Below are 19,765 nucleotides of genomic sequence, written 5' to 3' on the forward strand. Positions count from 1 at the left end.
ACCGTGTCCACACGGGAACACATAGCCGGAGTTTTTAAAAATCTACACTGTGGCAGGAGTTTTCCAAAAGATGCGTTTACATGGAGCAAAAACGCGTTTGCGTGTGGACGAACCCCCCAAAACGCATATAAAAAGCTACGTTTATGAAAATACCCGTGTACGTGTGGACGAAGCCAGAGTCATGGTGCTGATATTGTGCATGTTTGCTCACTGGAAACACTTGAGGGGGTTCCAAATGGCCCTTGCGGATGTGTAACTCTGAGAGTGTACAAATGGAACCAAATGGACCCATTTGGTTCTATTTGTATACACTCTCAGACTTATGGGGGTCCTTGAAATTAAAAGGTTTGAGAACCACTTTGCCACACTAAATGGAACAGAGCCTTCATTAGTATCATTGGTAACACCTGTGAAGGAAGTAAGGAAGAGGCCCAATTTCCTTAAAATACATTTGTTTCCTAGCATGATTGGTGCCGCACCGTCTTGGTAAGCCGTGGTGGATGGAATCGTTTATCAAATTAAGCAAATGAGCGCTCCCTTACCCCCGTCTCAGCCAGTCACAAGCAGAGTCGTCACCATCAAATATATCGCCTCTCACACACACAGCATCGTTTGTCATAATGGCTTGATCGTTGTATAATTGCTGTGAACGCAGTGTTTGCGGTGTGTCTTTATTCACGGGTCCATTTACCTGCGTGCTGCAGTGTGATCAATAACCACTTTGTTCAATGCGTGTCACATTTATTAGCGCTATAATGTAGCTTGTAGGACCGTGATGGCTGGATGGAGCCTTGACTCCCCTCATTACGGCCAATAATTTATCTCCTAGCGCCCCTGGTTGACTCATGTACAATGCCACCCCCCCCCCCACCCCACCTCAAACACGCATTAATAAGGAGGCAACGACTGATGTGAGGGATTGTGGGAGTGTGGGTTTGCCGCACAGTTAATTGACCTCAGTGACTCTGGCGGGGGGGGGGGGGGGGGGGGGCTTAGTGTGTTGACCGTTTGCTTCCATAACCTCACCGCGCTCTGGGCCTCAACTCAATAAATCAAGGAGCAGTTAATGAGATTAGAGGGCTGCATGGATCGATGCAACAGCCGCCACGTTACTATCCTCCACTCTCTTGTCTCGTTCCAAGCCTCGCAAATCACCGACGTGATTTAAAGTAGCGATTTTCTTCACTTCAGACGTTTAGCCGCCACCTTGCAGCTGTAGAAGAGGCGGCGGGCAGAGGCGCGGGCTCTCTCAGGAGGGGAACGCCATTATGAGAATATCTCTCTGATAAACCCAGGCTGCTTGGAATTGAGAGTTGAGTTTAGCGATGGAAGACAGTGTGTCCTATCTGGCACGGGAACACCGTATCGCTGTTATCTGTCACCCCGATGATGCACGTCCAACGTGTGTGCTTGTGTTGTGTAAACGGCTTCTTTAAAGAAAACATACCTTTCATAATAGACATACATGTTTCTTTCATCAGAGAGATAATTGTTTGTAAAAGGTAAAGGAGTAGGAGGTAAAAGGAGTGCACCAAGTATACTCAACTAAGTATATAGGGTTAAGATATTTAGATTTGTTTTTTTGTGTGTGTGAGGCTTTCACATACAGTACCACTCGTTGGGTGGTGGATGTAGTTGTAGATGAAAGAACAAGTATAAATGTAGTAATCAGAGACGATCAGCGCCCCCTGCAGGGCAAGCAGACGGCCAGAGAGATAATGCTGATGTTGGACAGAGATCAGAGGTGCTGCTGGATGGTTTACATTTACACACGTGCTGAGAGGCAGAGAGAATGGCCTCCTGTCAGCCTGCTGATTGAATGCAGGTTTCAGACGGTCTGCCCATGAGGAGGAGATGGCATGCACACACACACACACACACACACACACACACACACACACACACACACACACACACACACACACACACACACACACACACACACACACACACACACACACACACACACACACACACACACACACACACACACACACACACACACACACACACGCAGCAGCAGCATGCACAGGCAGCATCACATTGCAGGGCAGGAGATTTTGATGCAGGGAAGAGTGTGATGACTGGAGGTCAATGAGCGGGGGTGTTCTCTCTGGTTGCTGTTCAACTCGTCTCTTACAACCAGTGGTGGAAAAAATACTCACATGTTTTACTTAAGTAAAAGTATAAATACTGCAATGTAAAAGTACTCTGTTACAAGTAAAAGTCTGGAATTCAAAATTGACTTGGGTAAAAGTACAAAAGGATTGGTATCAAAATGTACTTAAAGTACCAAAAATAAAAGGACTAAAATGTTTGAAAATAGTAGATCTACAAGATCACAACGTGTCACATCGCGACGCGTTGTGAGCTTGTAGATCTGCTATTTTCAAATAGCCTAGGTATAAAATAAGGCTTAAGTGGTTAATGTATGTTTTATAATGTAACATATTTATATCTGCAAAGGAACTACTGTAGTAACTAAAGTTTTCAAATTATTGTAGTGGAGTAAAAGTACAATATTTGCCTCTGAGATGTAGTGGAGTAGAAGTAAAAGTATAGACAATTGGAAAGTACCTCAAAATTGTACTTAAGTACAGTACTTGAGTAAATGTACTTATTTTACACCACTGCTCACAACTATCTGGCTCCTTAGCTGAAGATGAAGTGAGGTCATCTCTGGGACCACACAGTAAAGTCTTCAGTAAATCGTCTTCAGTGTTAATTTAACTCCCAGAGTTACAGATCCATAAGGGTCCATTTGGTTCCTAACCATCAATCATTTAGCTCGGGGCACCCTGCAACCCCCTCAAGGGGGTTTAGGAGACGTGGGTTGAGGAGGTGAGCCTGGGTCAGATAATGTCTCCCTCGCTGACTGATACTCTCAGTCCTTTTCATTTTACATAAACGTACACTATCTTTTAAAACGTTTCTTTTACGCTGATCACACTGTTCCTCTTTGTCTTTCAATCTCAATATCTTGTAGTGTGCTGAATAGTGTATTATTTCATTATTCACTACATTCCTCTGCCAGTAGGTATGTGGTAGGTAATTACAATATATAAATAAAAATAACATATTTTATTTATTTATTGTGATCATGTGGTCCCTCTAGTGGTTGAAGCCCTAGGCGATCGCATAGACTGCTTATGCCAGCAGCTGGCCCTGATGATAATATAGAAGCTACTGTACAGTACAGTACGTTTGTGAGGCCAGTGTAGCTGCACATCCAATATTATATTTCAGGTGTTTTACAACCATGGCGCCAATACAGATCAATACGGTTTGTCTTTCTCTAACTGAACGGATCAATTAACAGAACGCTGTTGCAATCTCTGCCCAGCCGATTCAACTGATTGCGTGTAAATCGTTAAATTAATTCAAAACTGTTGGTTTAGTTCAGTTGTCTCCGTGTACAAATTGAAAGTGCTATCGTTGCTGCGCGTGCAGATATATATAATGCTGTAATGAAAACCAGAAGCCATAAATATTCATTACCGTACAAATCCTCCTTTTATTGCGGCGACTCTGCTGCTGCCAGTCTCCGCTGATTTTATGTATTTTCTCTTTGGGCGCTCGGGGAACATGAGAGGACGCAGTGTGGATTTTGTCACTCTGCTCTAACAGCTCTGTGCCATTTAGTTTTATGACGCAAACACGATGTTGCAGGAGGCTGCTATTAAAAGCTTTTTTTTCTTTTTTCTTTTGTAACTTTGTATCCCACCCTCATCCTCCGATCCTTCCATCTTACATTCCCTCTCTACAGAAACTCTCCTCACTCCAGAATGTGGTAGATCTGACATCCTTTTTTTGTTTGTTTGTTTGTTTTCTCCAGTGGTGGAAAAAGTACTTTTAAGTAAATGTATCAATACTGCAAAATAGAAATACTCTGTTGCAAGTAAAAGTCCGGAATTCAAAATGTACTTCAGTAAAAGTACGATAGTATTGGCATCAAAATGTACTAAAAAGTACCAAAAGTAAAAGCACTCAAGTTTTCAAATGTTTGTATATTTCTTTTAAATAGCAGATCTACAAGCTCACAATGCGTGGCATCGCGACGCATTGTGAGCTTGTTGATCGGCTACTTTCAAATGGCTGAAATGTTTTGGGTTGAAGTGGTTAATGTATGCTTTGTAATCAAAATCTACGAAGTAACTAGTAACTAACGTTTTCAAGTAATTGTAATGGAGTAAAAGTACAATATTTGCCTCTGAGATGTAGTGGAGTAGAAGTAAAAGTATTGAAAATTGGAAAATACTCAGTAAAGTAAAAATACCTCAAAATTGTACACACATTCGGTTTTATTAAAACCAGAATTCCAGAGTTTTATTAAAACAGTGTAAGTTGAGTGCCAGAGATCTCACCATTTGTAACGCTGCGCTGTTTAGAGCTCTAGACTCCACGTTGAGCACCCTGATGTAAACAATGGATGCGTGCACGAGCACGACGATGGATGGTCCTGGCTAACGCCTGGAACAATAACATCTGTCGTGCGAGTCACCATGGCGGAGTGATCGCGCATCGAAAATGACTCGTTTTCCACACTGTAAAAAGTTAAGGAGATGCAGAGGTTTTTATCAAGGAGATAGAATGGGAGCGGACGGGAGCCAGGTGGGTGGTTTCAAAGTTGCGCTAGCCCCCCCTCCTTGTGGAAAAAAAACAAAAAAAAGGAAAAAAACTATTTCACAGAGTTATGGCACTCAACGTAGCTCTTTGCAAAACCAGAGAATCCCGGTTTTGGCACCCAATGTGTTAAGTACAGTACTTGAGTAAATGTACTTAGTTACTTTACACCACTGGTTTTCTCCCTCCAGTTTCAATAAACTGAACTTTGATTGGTCCAACACAGTCGTGTCTGGGAGTGTTTTGGATTCGGAGCGGAGGTGGGAAGAGCGAAGGCTGGAGCATGACATAACCACATGAACCTCATGACATCGCCATGAACCTCAGATATTCTCAATTTTGGATAAATCTACCTCCCACTTTCTTCACAGCAATAGATTTTTGCTCCTCGCCTTCTGGTGTGGGGATTGGAATTGAGGGGAACTTTGCAATCGAATATTAAAGATCCTATCTGGTCTCACTGTGACGAATAATATATACAGCTTAGACACCCACTCCATCTCCACTACCTCCACTTCTCTCTCCTTCTGCCATGCCAGATAACTCTCCAGTATCTCGTCCCACACACACATCTCTCTCTCTCTTCCTCCCATCTATTTTTCCGCATCATTCTCCCACTCTGTGTTCTGTGTCATCCTACTTGCTCTTCCACATACAGTGAACAAGTAGTTTTCCGGGCCCGTACAGTATGTGTGCTCTGATATTCCTTCTGTGACACACAGTCACACTCGATGGCACTTTCCCACAAGCGAGCGCCGACACAGAGGGGCTTAACGAGGGTGGGTCAAGGCTCTGAGACGAGGGAATCGATGGCAGTGGTTCCGCGACTCGTGAGTCAATGAGGAGTTAATCGGGCGGTCGTCTCTAATGGCAGACAAATGAGAATGAAAAATACTAATAAATTAGGAAGAGAGAAAGCCTCACTCTGTATCCATCTTGCCGGGTCCTTGTGTGTTATTGATTGGCCCTCGGGGCGCTGCTGTATTGTCAACGACGCGATGCGTTGCTCGCCTGAGCACATGATATACAACATGGGTTTTCACTAGGCTTGGCTGAAACAAAGCTCTGCCTCCTTTCTCATTTATTTCAGAGGTATCAATCACCTGTATCTCGTTGGCTGTGTGGATTCACTGAAACCTTAAAGATTATTATGCTGCATTGAAGTTAAAAGGTGCTCGTTTGGGAAATGAGGATAAGGCCTCTGCTGACTTTAATGAGTGCTTGTAGATTGAATAACTTTGTAGCTCAGTGGGAGGTGTCCTGATTCACTTTGGTGCGCTGCATGCTGGCTCTGCTGGAAGAACCTAAAAGATTACAAGATTACAATGTGCTGACAATATCCATCCTGCTCTTTACACTGTCTTCTATCAACCTACTCATTATAACTTATTAATTATATGTAACATGTTCTGATCTCTTCACAGGTTGTGTTTGAGGCGACTATTTCAGAGGAGCGTCAGGGCTACATGGCTTTGGACGACATCGTGCTGTTAAACTACCCCTGTTGTAAGTACCCCCCACCCCCTGTTAAACTACCCCTGTTGTAAGTACCCCCCACCACCCCCTGTTAAACTACCCCTGTTGTAAGTATCCCTCCACTTGCTGTCACTTTGTATTTTTGTTTTGTTGTTTTGAAAAAAAAATGGGGCTTTTCTGTGTTTTTTGGTAGTATACAGTAGAGTGAGACAGGACACTTGGGAGAGAGAGACACTCAGCAAAGGTCGTCTGGCTCGGGAATCAAACTTGCGACTCTCTGTCAGGCTGCATTAGAGCCCATACGTGGTGTGCGCCCTAACCGCTAGGTCCGAGCAGCACCCCACACTCGCCATCACTTTGTGACCTTTAAACATTTTGCAAAGTCTCAGGGGTATTTAGAGGACGTGGTTGAGAACTAAGAACAGAGTGTTCCTCCAGTGTCTCCGACAGGAAGTGTCTCTTTATTCACAGCTCCTGGCGTGTCTTAGAAGCACGGCGCCACAGCAGAAGGCCTCGCCGTGTGCGAACAGAACGGCTGACCTTTAATTCAGACGGCCTCTCTTCCAGCGCAGGCTATTTCAACGCTAATGTGATGTCACAAGGCTACGCTAGCTCTCAAAGCCTTGAGATGTTCTTTTGTTGGTTAGCGGTGAGCTTGGAGGAGGAGGGGGGGGGGGGGGGGTGGTCATGGCTCTATGTGCTTCTGTACGCTCACATTATGTTCTCCTCCTTGCACATGGCTTACCCATCATCCCTCACACCAGGCCCTTTCTTTCACTGCCTTCCATTACATCCCTCAAATCAGTTTACAGCACACACACGCACACGCACACACACACACACACACACACACACACACACACACACACACACACACACACACACACACACACACACACACACACACACACACACACACACACACACACTGCAGACACAAAGCTCTCACCGTGGCACCGACCGCTGCACACTTCATGGAAACATGAAAAAGGGAGAGCCAGAATGGGGGATGTCATTTCTTTAGAGCGGAGATGGCCACAGCACTGCCATTCACGGAAAGGTATAATAATGTTTGAGTCGCTTAACTGCGAGAAAATGAGTTTTTCACGAGTTCATGAAATTCAGAAAGAAAGAAAAAAACTGTCATAGCAAAAGTTATAAATAACTGAATCCTCGATCGGGAAACAGGCAGGGGATTCTTTTTTTAATGAAACTCCTACTTTACCAAATACATTATTAATTTGGTGAAAAAGTTTGAGAAGTACCAATCTGAGAGCCCATTCGGTAAAAAAAAATATATATATATATTTTGTTTTTGCCTCTCGGGGCAGCACCTCCTTTTTTGTTTAAAACAGGAACTCTGTTTGGATCCTCCCCTTTCTTAGTCCACTTCCTCCAGGGTGCGTCTGTGTTTTTTCCTACTAACAACAACTTTCCATGTTTAAGGCAGTGGTGCTGACAGATTTGAGAGATTAGAGAAGCACTGATCTAACCGACTGAAACTCCTATCACGCTGTTTATGGTGGAAAGGTTTTTCTCCAGTGTGGATGCGCTCATGTTTGTTCATGTGAATTTTTCATGTTTGTTATTTTAATTTAATTTGTTGAGGGCAGCACTGAAAATAAAGTCACCTTAATTTGCAACATTGCGTACATCCCAAGAGTCTACCTTCCTACCACCTTCCTTGTCTACTCTGGCAAAGCATTTCCACAAAGTTTAGCTTTTCAGTTCAGTTCCTACATTAACATGAGAATGGTACATACATGAAAAGGGTCATATTAAACTACAGTGCATGTCATAAAAAATAAGGCATACAATACTGTAGAACACGCAAAAAGTCATACAGTTCTGTCTAAGTCATGTCTTAATACTTTGTTCTTGTTTGTTGTTGTTGTTATTATTATCTCACAGCAAAGGCACGATCTGTCTTTGTGTTATTGAATTGTCTGGTTGTTGTAATAAAGACATGAAGTGGAAGTGGTTGGATTCAATTACATTTTCCAGTCAGACAGACAAAATGCTCTCTAAAATTAGATAGAGAAAAATAGGTAGAAAAAATACAAATACCTACAATAGCAGATCTACAAGCTTACAACCCTCTTCACGTCCATGTAAAGGCATCTGTTTGAACAAATATTCCTGGTGTAATAATTGATAATTGTACCCCTTTGTTTTACTGCAGCGCTCTCACTTTCACTGTGTGAAATAGAATGCGGTCACTTACTGTAAATGAGGCTTGTTCTGCATCTCAGCATCAGTCCATTAATGTATACTGTTGGATTGTGTCCAACGGAGCTTTGGAGCTGTTATCGAGATTGGTGCATTAGGGCTAAAAAGCTCAGAATAAGGATTTACTGGTAGTTTAATAGGGATGTAAAAGTAATAGAGGCTGAAATCCCGAAGTAGTGTGTGATGCTTGGAGTAAAACATTTAATACCGCTGACAAACAGAAAAAAGGTAGCCTGTCTCCCTGTCAGACCTACTGTAATAGATTGTTTGTGCTGTATAAACAGTAGGTTTTTCCGTTTGTATGTCTATGTCTCGCTGTCTGGGCTGTTGACTGTCTGGGCTGTTGACAAGTGTCCAAGACCACTGAATTGAATCCACTTTGAGACACTTCTACATCTTTTGCATCAGTCTCAGCATGTGGACTTCTTGCGGCTTTCCATCTCAGGGACACTGGTGTACTGTATCTGTACCGTTGACCTGTTTTTTCCTAAAAATTCTACCAACCTATGAAGCTTCCTTGCAAATGAGCCACTATAGAGTTTGTACTTCAGCCGTTTGTGCAATGCATCATTACGACACTGCAACTTAAGACTAATAAAGGAGAAGTTGATTATATAACATTAATTAGTTTATTGTAAAGTGAAAATATACAACAATCTCATTGATGTATACAAAGACATAAAACAAAGACATGAATGCATTCAATTTAAAAAGACATGGTTGTTGTCATCAGGCTATTAAGTAGTTGTTTCTGTCCATCTTCTCCTGTCGGGGGTCAGAGGTCAATGCTCTGCGGGTAGCACGCATCACCTGGCCAGCCCAGAGCATTAACAAGCCTGGGGAAACCCCACGAGGTGTCAGAGAAACCCCACAAGGTGCCGGGGAAACCCCACCAAGTGCCGGGGAAACCCCACGGCCCACGTGGTGCTGACGATTTTTCAGACTGACACGTGTCACTGGAAAATGACAGCGTTTGTGACTTCCACCACTGAAAGTGCACACCATTGGCCCTTGTGGTGAAACAGGGATTCCCGTCGCACAGCAGGGAAGCCGTACTTTGCGGTCACCTCCTCCACGTGTGCCAGAGACAGAGAAATGAAAACTAATTTTCTGGTTTTATTGACAGCAGGAACCAAACAACACACTCATCCTGATTGATCAGCAGGCTGGTCCAATTAGTTCCCTGTTCATTTCTCCATCTTGCTCATTATGAACACTAATTAGTGTTCAGCTGCATGTTTGCACATGAAGAACTTGTCTCTCTGAGGTTGCTGTGTTACAGAGAAAATATACAAAACCAAAACCGCCCACAAAGCATTGAACAACCGATAAGTAAAGTAAATATTTAGTTAAACAGTGATATGGCTCATTGAATAGCTGACACATCACCCGTCTGACATGGATATTCATACCATGAATTATACAGATCTCCAGATTCATGTCTGTGTTGTTTGTTGTTCTTCCACAGACAAGGTGCCCCATTTTTCTCGACTGGGCGATGTGGAGGTCAACGCTGGGCAGAACGCCACCTTCCAGTGTGTGGCTACAGGCAAGACTGCTGAAAAAGAGCCCTTCTTACTGGAGGTAAGACTGCTGAAAAAGAGCCCTTCTTACTGGAGGTAAGACTGCTGAAACAGAGCCCTTACTGGAGGTAAGATGAAGAGACGAAGAGCCCTATTTTCCACCCAGCACAATCCGGCACTGGCGGGAGCACATGACTAAAGCTAGCCTCGCGTAGCCAGACAATATCACTGCGTGGATATGAGTCTGGTGCTTCCATGAGGACGTTTATTTTCCCAAGGGGCGGGATCAAAACAATGGCCCTCGACGCAATTGGTTAGACCTACAACCAACTACCAATTACAGTCTCCCATATTTGAATACTGCGCCCTGATTGGTCATCCACGTCTTCTGGAGCAGGAAATGGATTCTCTATGGAGCGGTGCCAGACCCAAATTGCAGAGTGCAATTTTTTTTTGCACTCGCAGATTCATCTGGTCCCAGGCTAGACTAAAGCTATCTTCCGACAAGCGCGAGTCTCCTTTTAACCCCCTTAGCGCCACTGTTCAGTAATTACCAAATGATCTCGCGCTTATTCTGCAGGTGGGGGTGTGTTGCTTTTAAAATGTGGTCTGGCACAATCAGAGCACACTGCAATCTTATGAACAGTATGCGTTTAGACCAGGTAAAAGCTGGTATAAACGCAGAGCACAAACATTTCCTTATATTAGTATTTACAGAGCATCATTGGATTAAGATATAACTCGGTGGGTTCACAAAGCGTGCACGCTGATTGCAATCAAAATGCATCTGATTCACGTTCAACAATTTCACTCACAAGTGATACTAGAAATGTAAATCGTTTTTGTGCTCAAACGGCAGATTAACTGTCAAGTGCTTGATTCTTCATTAATCCTATTAGGCCTAATAAGAAACGTTATCGCTGCATCTCCAAAGAAAGACGAGCGCTGAGGTTTGCTGGCTTCTCCTCCAATCTGTTATCTAAATACCAATGGTTGAGCAGCCACATTGTTGCCTATTTGAATGGAATGCACTGTCAGAGTTTGATTGATACACTATTATTTTACCGGTAATGTATGGATTCTAGCAACCTACTGAACATTTAAGCTGTGCATAACACATGGCTGTGTGCCAGTGCCGTAACACACCTGTGGGAACACAATAGTCCACACACATAACACGGTCAAACAAACAAATATAAGACCTCATGCCAGCACAGTAACTTCATTAAATTCACACACTGTAACCTAGTTTCCACCATGAGTATTACAATTCCAACAACGTAAAACAAACACATCAGCGTCATGTGCTCCAGTGCTTAAACAAACAGCACTATCTAAATACCACGTGTGCCTAGCTGATGTGCAACTTCTTTTTAAGGGAATGTGAATAGACACTTTGATTGGCAATAATCTACGCTAGTCGTAATTATTTTTTGCATAATCGTTACAATTGTTTACATTCATCTGTATAAACAGCTGGATGAAATTAACAGCAATGTCATATTTGCATTATTATTTCCATGTTCACGCTCTTTTAACCACTTTCAACCTGGTGTCCAATTTTTTTATTGGTTGATTATTGGTACCGGCCATTGTCGTTTCTTTGTATTTATTATACCGTAGTTATTTGTCATATCTGTCCTGTGCAGTTTAGAAAGCCTAAAAGGCAAACATACATTTATTTTTTATTCATTATGTTCAAATGTTCAATGCCCACATTTTTTTTACATCTCAATTATTTGTATGACAACTAGAATGGGATGATGGTGACAGCCCTAATGACACGTTACAGCACTTGAGTTGAATGAGAGCTGTTATTCTGCACTGCAATTATTGTTCAAACTTTTTGTCTTCTCGTGGCTGTGCTCGTGTGCTCATCATGAAATGACATGAGATGTTTTTATTTTTGTGTGATTGCTTTTGTAGTGTGTCAACTGTGCGTGGGCTATCATACTGCTAAAGTAATCTCTGTCAAGCACAACGTATAAATATTAAAATTTCTCCTTCTACAGTAGATGCACGCGTAAACACATGATGCGTGCCTCCATGTTTGCAATTTGATGGTACGCTACGATGCATTTGATTTAGCCCATTATGTGATAGAAATTATTAATTTTCAACGTACTGCCTGCCACGGTGCCACCCCAAAACCTGCTCCAGCTCCCCACTTCTCTCATTAGGAGTAAAAACAACAGAAACTTTAGTTTTTTCAGACTCCTTCTGTTCCTCCATTTGTTGTGTGGGGGGTCTGTTTGATCGTTGATGCTGTGTGGTGTGAGCCAGCTAATTGCCGCTCTCTCTTTGATCTACCTGGCACTATAGAAGTTCTCTCTGGACCAGCCTGGATCGGTTCTGCTCAACTCCTGCCTCCGTTTAGGAAGTCTAAAGCAAATGTTTGCATAATGCTTCCCTCTCATTTAGTATCATATTCTCCTCCAGGGAGTTTAGGCCACAAGCGCAGCGTTATATACAGTATGATGATCGTTAAGATCCTCCACGTCAACATGTTTGCTCTCAGTTTGATCCCGAATTAATGAACACACAAATGTAATTAGAAAATGTTACTGGGCTTAGTGTCAGACAGGAGAACAGTAGCGTATTTGTTTAGTTTGTACAGGCTGTACGCTTGCTATAGTTTCAGGGTTAAAGATAAGTTTGCTTAGCGTAGAGCTCAGACATTCTGCTCTGCACAGCCGTCCAATGCAACCTGATGGGGGGCCAAAAACCACACAAACTTTATAAAGCATTTAAAAAGTCCTTGCCCTTTAATGTAATTCAGATGCAGCAGCCCTGAGCCGTATAATACATACACAATGGATGAATGCCCTGGAGAACTGGCTCAATGCAGGCCCGAATACTAAGAATGCTATGAATGCAAACTACATTGGTTTAAGGAAATATATAATATATCAAGTTGAAGAAAAAAAGAAAAGCCTTATTGAGGCTCCCACAAAAGAGGAGGTCGTTGCACAATCAAATACCAAGGGAAAATAAACTTTAAAATCTCCACCTCCAGCCTTATGCACAATTTCATATTTTCTAAAACGTCACATGCTTTTCAAACTTCTCCTGCCCTCCCCTGCTAAACTGATTCAAGCATTCAGATGTCAAACCCAATTACTTTTGAGGAACGGGTAGCGAGCGACAGCTTACATAATATCCCGCTTCTGCTCTGTGTGAGCGAGCGAGCGTCGCAGAGCCCACAACTGCAACAGCTCGTCGCGATTGCTGCTGCCGGCCTTCTGAGTTTCCTCGTCTCTAGTTGAAGCAATTGTCGGTTCGCCCCGGAGCGCCGACACATTAGCATGGAGAGATGAGGAGCTGTCAGCTCACACCTTCTGTTAGACACAACACCTGGGAGGACCGTGTCAAGCTCGCCTCTGTCACCCAGCCTCAGCAAGCGGATATCCTAGTTGTTAATGTGACATTTATCACATCTTTATTATCTCTTCCCTCCATGTAGCTGAACACCCCCTTCCCACACACACACACCCTCCTTCCAGCCAATTTCCTTCATGTTCGTTTTCCGCCTCACATGCCACTACACCATTACAATCGCTGGAATGGACTTTTCACGCCGCTCAGGTACACACAATCACCTGCTTGAATACGGCTCATCTGGCTTTTCCTCACGGCTGTCTTCCCTTTGTGTGTTGTGTCTTTGTGTGTGTGACAGCAGCCTAACCGTGTGTGTTGTGTCTTTGTGTGTGTGGCTGCAGCGTAACGGTGTGTGTTGTGTCTTTGTGTGTGTGTGTGTGACATACAGAGGCGTAACGGCGTGCTGCTGGACACGGCCTCGCTCTCCAGGCTGAGCCACAAGAGGCTGATGGCGACGTTCCAGGTGGAAGCGCAGCGCGGCGAGCAGGACCTGTACCGCTGCGTCACTCTGTCCTCCCGCGGAGCCGCCGTCTCCAACTTCGGCGAGCTCATCGTCAGAGGTAAAGCTGTAGGAGGATGTTACTGTGTCACTGTGCCCATTTTCACTCGAGCTACACGGGCGAGAGCGAGCACACTGGCGAGCATAGTGCATTAGTGTTATTTATTTATTTTTTACAGCAAATTTTGATAACATTTTAGTCAGTCTTTTGATTCAATTTTAGTCAGTCTTTTGCATCAAATTCCATTTAGTTTTAGTCATATTTTAGTCATCTGAAATGTTTTACTGTTAGTCTAGTTTTAGTTGACAAAATATCATAAGATTATAGTCGACTAAATCTTCAGTTGATTTAGTCGACTAAAATTAATTTTGTCGCGTTCCTTGATGGCGTCGTAATGCCTGATTTTACACTTGGTTGCATGCTGAAAATAGCCGATCTACAAGCTCACAATGAGCACACGATCTAGCTTGTAGATCGTCTATTTTCAGAGCGAAACACTTGAGTGCAACCACATATAGCATCAAGTGTATTTTAGTTCTACTGGATCTCTTCTCCACTCGTCCCTCCCTAACATTTTAGTCTAGATTTTATTTGTTGACGAAATTGTCAATATATTTAGTCTTAGTTTTAGTCATCATAGCTTAGTTTTTATTTCGTTTTTATTTCGTTTTCGTCAGTGAAAAAAGGTAATCGACGAACATTTCGACCAACATAGTTTTAGTCGACTAAATCAACACTGCAGTGCATACACAACCACTGTGATTCATAGAGTACACTCGCCCGCCTACGCCACTGCCTTGCGGATACCCGGATAGGAATGTCATGTACAGCATCTATGCAAATAAACTTGCAGGCGGCACCTGCCAACTTGTCTCATCAAATGGCCGCAGGATGCTCCGCCTCCAACATTTCTCTTGTGTGAAATGCATCCAAAATTTCTCTCTCACATGCTCCCACACACACACACACACACACACACACACACACACACACACACACACACACACACACACACACACACACACACACACACACACACACACACACACACACACACACACACACACACACACACGGCGCATAATCTCTCTCTCTTCAAAATCCGTCGTCACGCACCCCCATGTACAGTAAATAAAAGACATTATGATTGCATGGCAAATGCATTCTGTGTTAACTGACCCTCAAACCCGTTTCGTCCACCCACACACTTGTTTCTGTCCTTGTAACTCCCTCAGTGTGTCCTATAGTCATTGCATTAGCCTACAGTGTCCTCCAGCAATGTACTGTATGTAGCAGCATTTGTTGACATGGGTTGGTTCAGGCAACACGTACTGTATGCTCCCTATGAGTGCAGAATTACACACATCCTTTCAGAAAAGATAGGGGGTGGCAGAAATAAGTTAGCAATTAAGCCCCAGTTCCAAAATAGCTGAAATAGTGGATCTAACGTGTCTAGGAAGAGAACATGTTTGCCTATAATTATATGCCCAATATAGGGTTTCCAGGTTGAAAATGGTTATTAAGAGTACGGTTGCAGACAATAAAATGTATGTTTATAACATGTGTCACATGTACAGTAGATGGACTGGCATGAATTGAGATGCACTCAGCGTTAAAGCAGCACTATGTAACTTTTTTTATATAAATCAAATGACATTTTGTCCAATCTGTATGGTATGTTGTTAATACAATATAATAACGTATATAATTGGGGTGGTTGTATTTTGTCTCCCTGCTCTTCTATTGAGACATTTAGATCGTGTCAAAGGTCATGTCTCACCTAGACACAGGATCTGACACGAATCTTGACCTGATGGTCAAGATTCAATTTATCCCCTGAGCAAGCAGGCAGGCTCTATTAGCTCAATGGTAAAAATGTCAGCACTTGCGCAGGAAACAAATCCGGGGTAGAAGAGGAAAGTTTGCAGCTTTAATCTGACATCAGGTTAAGCTGCAAAAAGTGTTCATAGTTGTGGAAAATATGCGGAAAATAACTGAATTTGAGGTTAAATGTGAACACTACGGGGTGGCAATTGCCATCCCCTGAGACCCCAAATGACACGCCTGCACACCTGTGTTTCATTAATTAGATTTCCTTCATCTGATAAGAGTCACATTATCCATCAGGGTTCTTTTAAGGGGAAAGGACGGAATTAGTCATGCAATCGTTCATGCAAATACGCCGTTATTCAGCTTCATTATGATGGAAATTAAGATTTGCTCCGTTCAAGGGCCTCTCTCATGGCCCCGATGATTAAAAGATTTATTCTGATTCGATGCCCTAGCAGAGCAGAAATAATGTTATTTTAAAAAGCCGTTGAAATCCTTGACTTTCCTTTTGTTCACTCTTTTCCTTTCTTCTCACATTTTCTTATCGGTCTATGGCTCTATGTACTGCACTTTATGCTTTGGTTTAAAAGGTTTTCTTTTGTTTTTAACAAGATAGAAGACAAAGCCTTATGTAACCAGGTTTAGGGTGGTGACACTATGTTTTTTGTTTAATCAAACTAGTGATAATCAGTTTCTCACCCGTTTTAGTTTCAAGGAACCCGACTTTGATAGGCATTAGTCTATGGACCCATAGTTGATCAACTTTTCTCTGTGACCCCAATCAATTCTATTGACTGATTATTTGGCCCAGGATGCATTTACTGTCTATGTACTGTAGGTATAGAGATAACAGTGAAACTGAGTCATTCTTGTATGTGTAGTTGTATTTATCTCCTCAGAAATGCATTGCATGTGACCCTTCCCTGTCTCTTCATCTGCAGTGCCCCCCACACCCATCGCCCCCCCTCAGCTCCTGCGGGCGGGGCCCACCTACCTGATCATCCAGCTCAACACCAACTCTATAGTGGGGGACGGGCCTGTCATTCGACGGGAGATCCAGTACAGAGCCAGCCAGTCACCTTGGACAGAAACCCACGGAGTGGGTTCACTCACCTACAAGGTGTGGCACCTGGAGCCGGACACAGAGTACCGTATCAGTGTTCTGCTGACCCGGCCCGGAGAGGGAGGCACAGGGGCACCCGGACCCCCCCTCATCAGCAGGACCAAGTGTGCAGGTGAGGGGTTCAACCACGGAGTCTGTAGATGTTCTTCCCTCCTTGTGTCGGACAGTATCCTCTTGTTGAAATTAACTAATAGGGAAAAAAATAGGAAAACCAACAATTCATCATTTCGTTACTTTTAAATTCATAAATGCAAGACAATGGACGATTTATATATATATAAAAAAGAGAAATAATAAGGATGCCATCATGAGTATTGTATTCCAGTGAGCTATGCCCTAGGATAGGTGGTGTAGCAAAAAAAAAATTGTACGAAATTTGGAATGGAATTATACCATTCTATGCTTTATTTTTGCTACACTGCCTGTCTTTGGGCAGTGCACATGATAGGAGTAAGATACTCATTATTGCGCTGAATGATTGTTATATAGGCCTGGAAATTGGGTTGAATATTCTGGAAAAGTTTTGGAAGTTCATTGGTAAAAATGTGTGGGAACCCTGGTAGACTCACAACGTCAGTCTCTAAATGCTTTGATCAACTACACACTGAGGACAATCTCCCAGCTTCCATTGTCAAAACTGTGTGGAAACAATTAACAACACTGTATATGTGGAGCCAATCTAAAGTCAGTTTTTCGTATTGTGGCAGTGGGCGTAGGTTTGTTAGTGGCTGTACTCTTCATCATTCTAGCAGCTACAGTACCTTGCATTTAGAAATCCCCAGCAGGGCCCAAGTTCAAAACTTTTAATCAGATTTGGATTTTGGGTTGCAAACAAAAACAGCTCTTTGATCCACTGTCATCATCGTCCTCCAGCTGCACCTCTGTCCCCCTGGGTGCCAACGCAAGACAAGAGGAACTGTGACATGCAACTCAAATGTCTGCCTTGTCTGGCACTGCAGTTGTTGATGGAAAATGTGTTCTATGGATTCATTTTTTTTAATGAAAAGCTGTTGTTGTCTGAGCTGGCATATCTGTCACTTTGTAGTTAGTTTTCTGTGCTATTCGGTTTGTTGTGTTAATCTAAATGGCTGCTCCTGATTTCAATCATAGATATTACAGTATATAGGAGGAGTCGTAAAACAGAATATCACAACAAATGGATTTCTTGGCATTCTTTTTTTCTTTTTTTACTAGAGCTTTTAGTGTGTTGATGGGCACTAAAATAAATGATGATATGCTCAATGCAGTTTGTTATTCCATGGAAAACAGAAAAGAAATATGATGACCTCATTCTACAGTTGGAGGCAAACCAAAAACATTCAGTCCAAAATATAAACCATTTTGGGGTGTCTGGTGGCTCAGCCTGTCACACTTTAGTTTCCTCCCCAAGAAAACCTTGGCCTCCAGGTGGCTGGAATTCATACATTTTAAAGTGGATGGTATATTTACCAGCTCCAGACTTTGCCAAAAAACATTTTCCGGTTGATTGCTTTTCCAACTATTATCAGGGTCCCCACGGTCATGAAATTCCTGGAAATATTTTGAAATAAAAATAATAATAATCCAGTACTGGAAAAGGTTTGGAATTGATCAAAGGTCCTGGAATGTATCAAGGGTCCTGGAAAAATATTTGGCTATGCATTGTTTTTGGCTATTGATTTTTTTTAATACAAAACCTTTTCATAAACATGTATAACATTACACGAAATATGTAACATAAGTAGTTTTTCGCCGAACAGGCTGTGTAACACCCCATCTGCACTGCCAGCGATGCGACGTGACGCGACCCGAGCGGGCGATGAAATCTCATTAAAATACATGTTTTTTTTTTTTTAAGATTCTTTTTTGTGGCTTTTTATAGCTTTATTGGGAGAGGGATAGTGAAAGTAGGCTGACAGGAAATGGGGAGAGAGATGGGGGAAGACACGCAGCAAAGGCCGTCGGGAACGGGACGCGAACCCGCGGCACGTTGTCTGTTAAGGGATTTCAACCAGGGTGCCTGGACCGCGACGCCACGGCCCAGGCCAAAATACATGTTTTTGAATGAGACCGTCCTGACCTACCGCGAGCGACAACGAACCGTGCAACGACGTCGTCCACCCCTCCTATTTTCGCTCGCAGGGTCTCTATGTGAGCGAGGTTTCGCGGCTGTGCCCCGCCCCCAAACACTTTTTATTGTTTTTTATTTATTTATTTTGCTACACTGCCTATCTTTGGGCATTGTACATAGGAGTAAGAGACACATTATTGCGCTGAATGATTGTTATATAGGCCTGGAAATTGGGCTAAATATTCTGGAAAAGTTTTGGAAAAGTTTTGGAAATTCATTGCTAAAAATGTGTGGGGACCCTGTATTATGCAATGAGATAATGTGTCTTTTCTTTACTTACGGAGAATTCCATTCCGACGGGGTCAGTCTTTGTGACCATATTTCAAGGGTAAGAAATGTTAAATGGTACATTCATATAGCACCGTCCTTTATCAAACCCAAAGCACTTTACATTGTGCATTACCTTCACACACACATTCACACTCCCACGGCAGAGGAAGCCATGCAAGGCACCAACCTGCTCCTCAGGAGCACTTAGGAGTTCAGTCAGTGTCTTGCTCAAGGACGCTTCGACACTAACCCGGAGCCGGGGATCGAACCTGGAACCCTCCGCTTCCCAATAGCCACTGAGCCACTGAACTTTAAAAATATACACTGTATATTCAAGATTGCACAAAATGTTCAAGATTCTTCAAAAAAAAAAATGTTTTTGTTGAATAGACAAATAAATCTAAAATGACACAGATGCGTTCCCGGATTGAATGGGTTAACATCACAAGCAATCGTAACTTCAGCTGTGGCAGCAGTAATTAGACCTCTACACATCACATTTGATCATCTGACAGACTTCCTCTGATCTCTGCTTATCATAGGAATAAAAACGAGGCAAGCTGATTTGCATATCATTGCACATTTCAACAACAAGGCAATTCAAAGTGCTTCACACAAATTATTAAGAGTATCAACACAGCGTGCAAAAGATACACATTATAAAAGGACCCTTTAATACAATGTTTTAAAGTGTATTAACACA

The 19,765-nt window shown here is 42.8% G+C and overlaps 1 protein-coding gene across 1 annotated transcript in view; it reads left to right on the top strand.

Annotated features, from left to right (window-relative positions):
• Positions 1-19,765, top strand: part of LOC311061635 (receptor-type tyrosine-protein phosphatase U-like) — a gene marked incomplete at both ends in the record, with an annotated part of 164,373 nt that overhangs the window by 78,097 nt on the left and 66,511 nt on the right. The window contains 4 exons of the mRNA XM_084080326.1: positions 6,048-6,129; positions 9,797-9,912; positions 13,618-13,789; positions 16,501-16,794. Of these exons, the coding sequence (XP_083936452.1) occupies positions 6,048-6,129; positions 9,797-9,912; positions 13,618-13,789; positions 16,501-16,794 (664 nt within the window). The remainder of the gene's footprint in view (positions 1-6,047; positions 6,130-9,796; positions 9,913-13,617; positions 13,790-16,500; positions 16,795-19,765) is intronic.

This window comes from Gymnoscopelus microlampas (genome assembly GCF_963454915.1).
Source record: "Gymnoscopelus microlampas genome assembly, chromosome: 15".
Taxonomy (NCBI): Eukaryota; Metazoa; Chordata; class Actinopteri; order Myctophiformes; family Myctophidae; genus Gymnoscopelus; species Gymnoscopelus microlampas.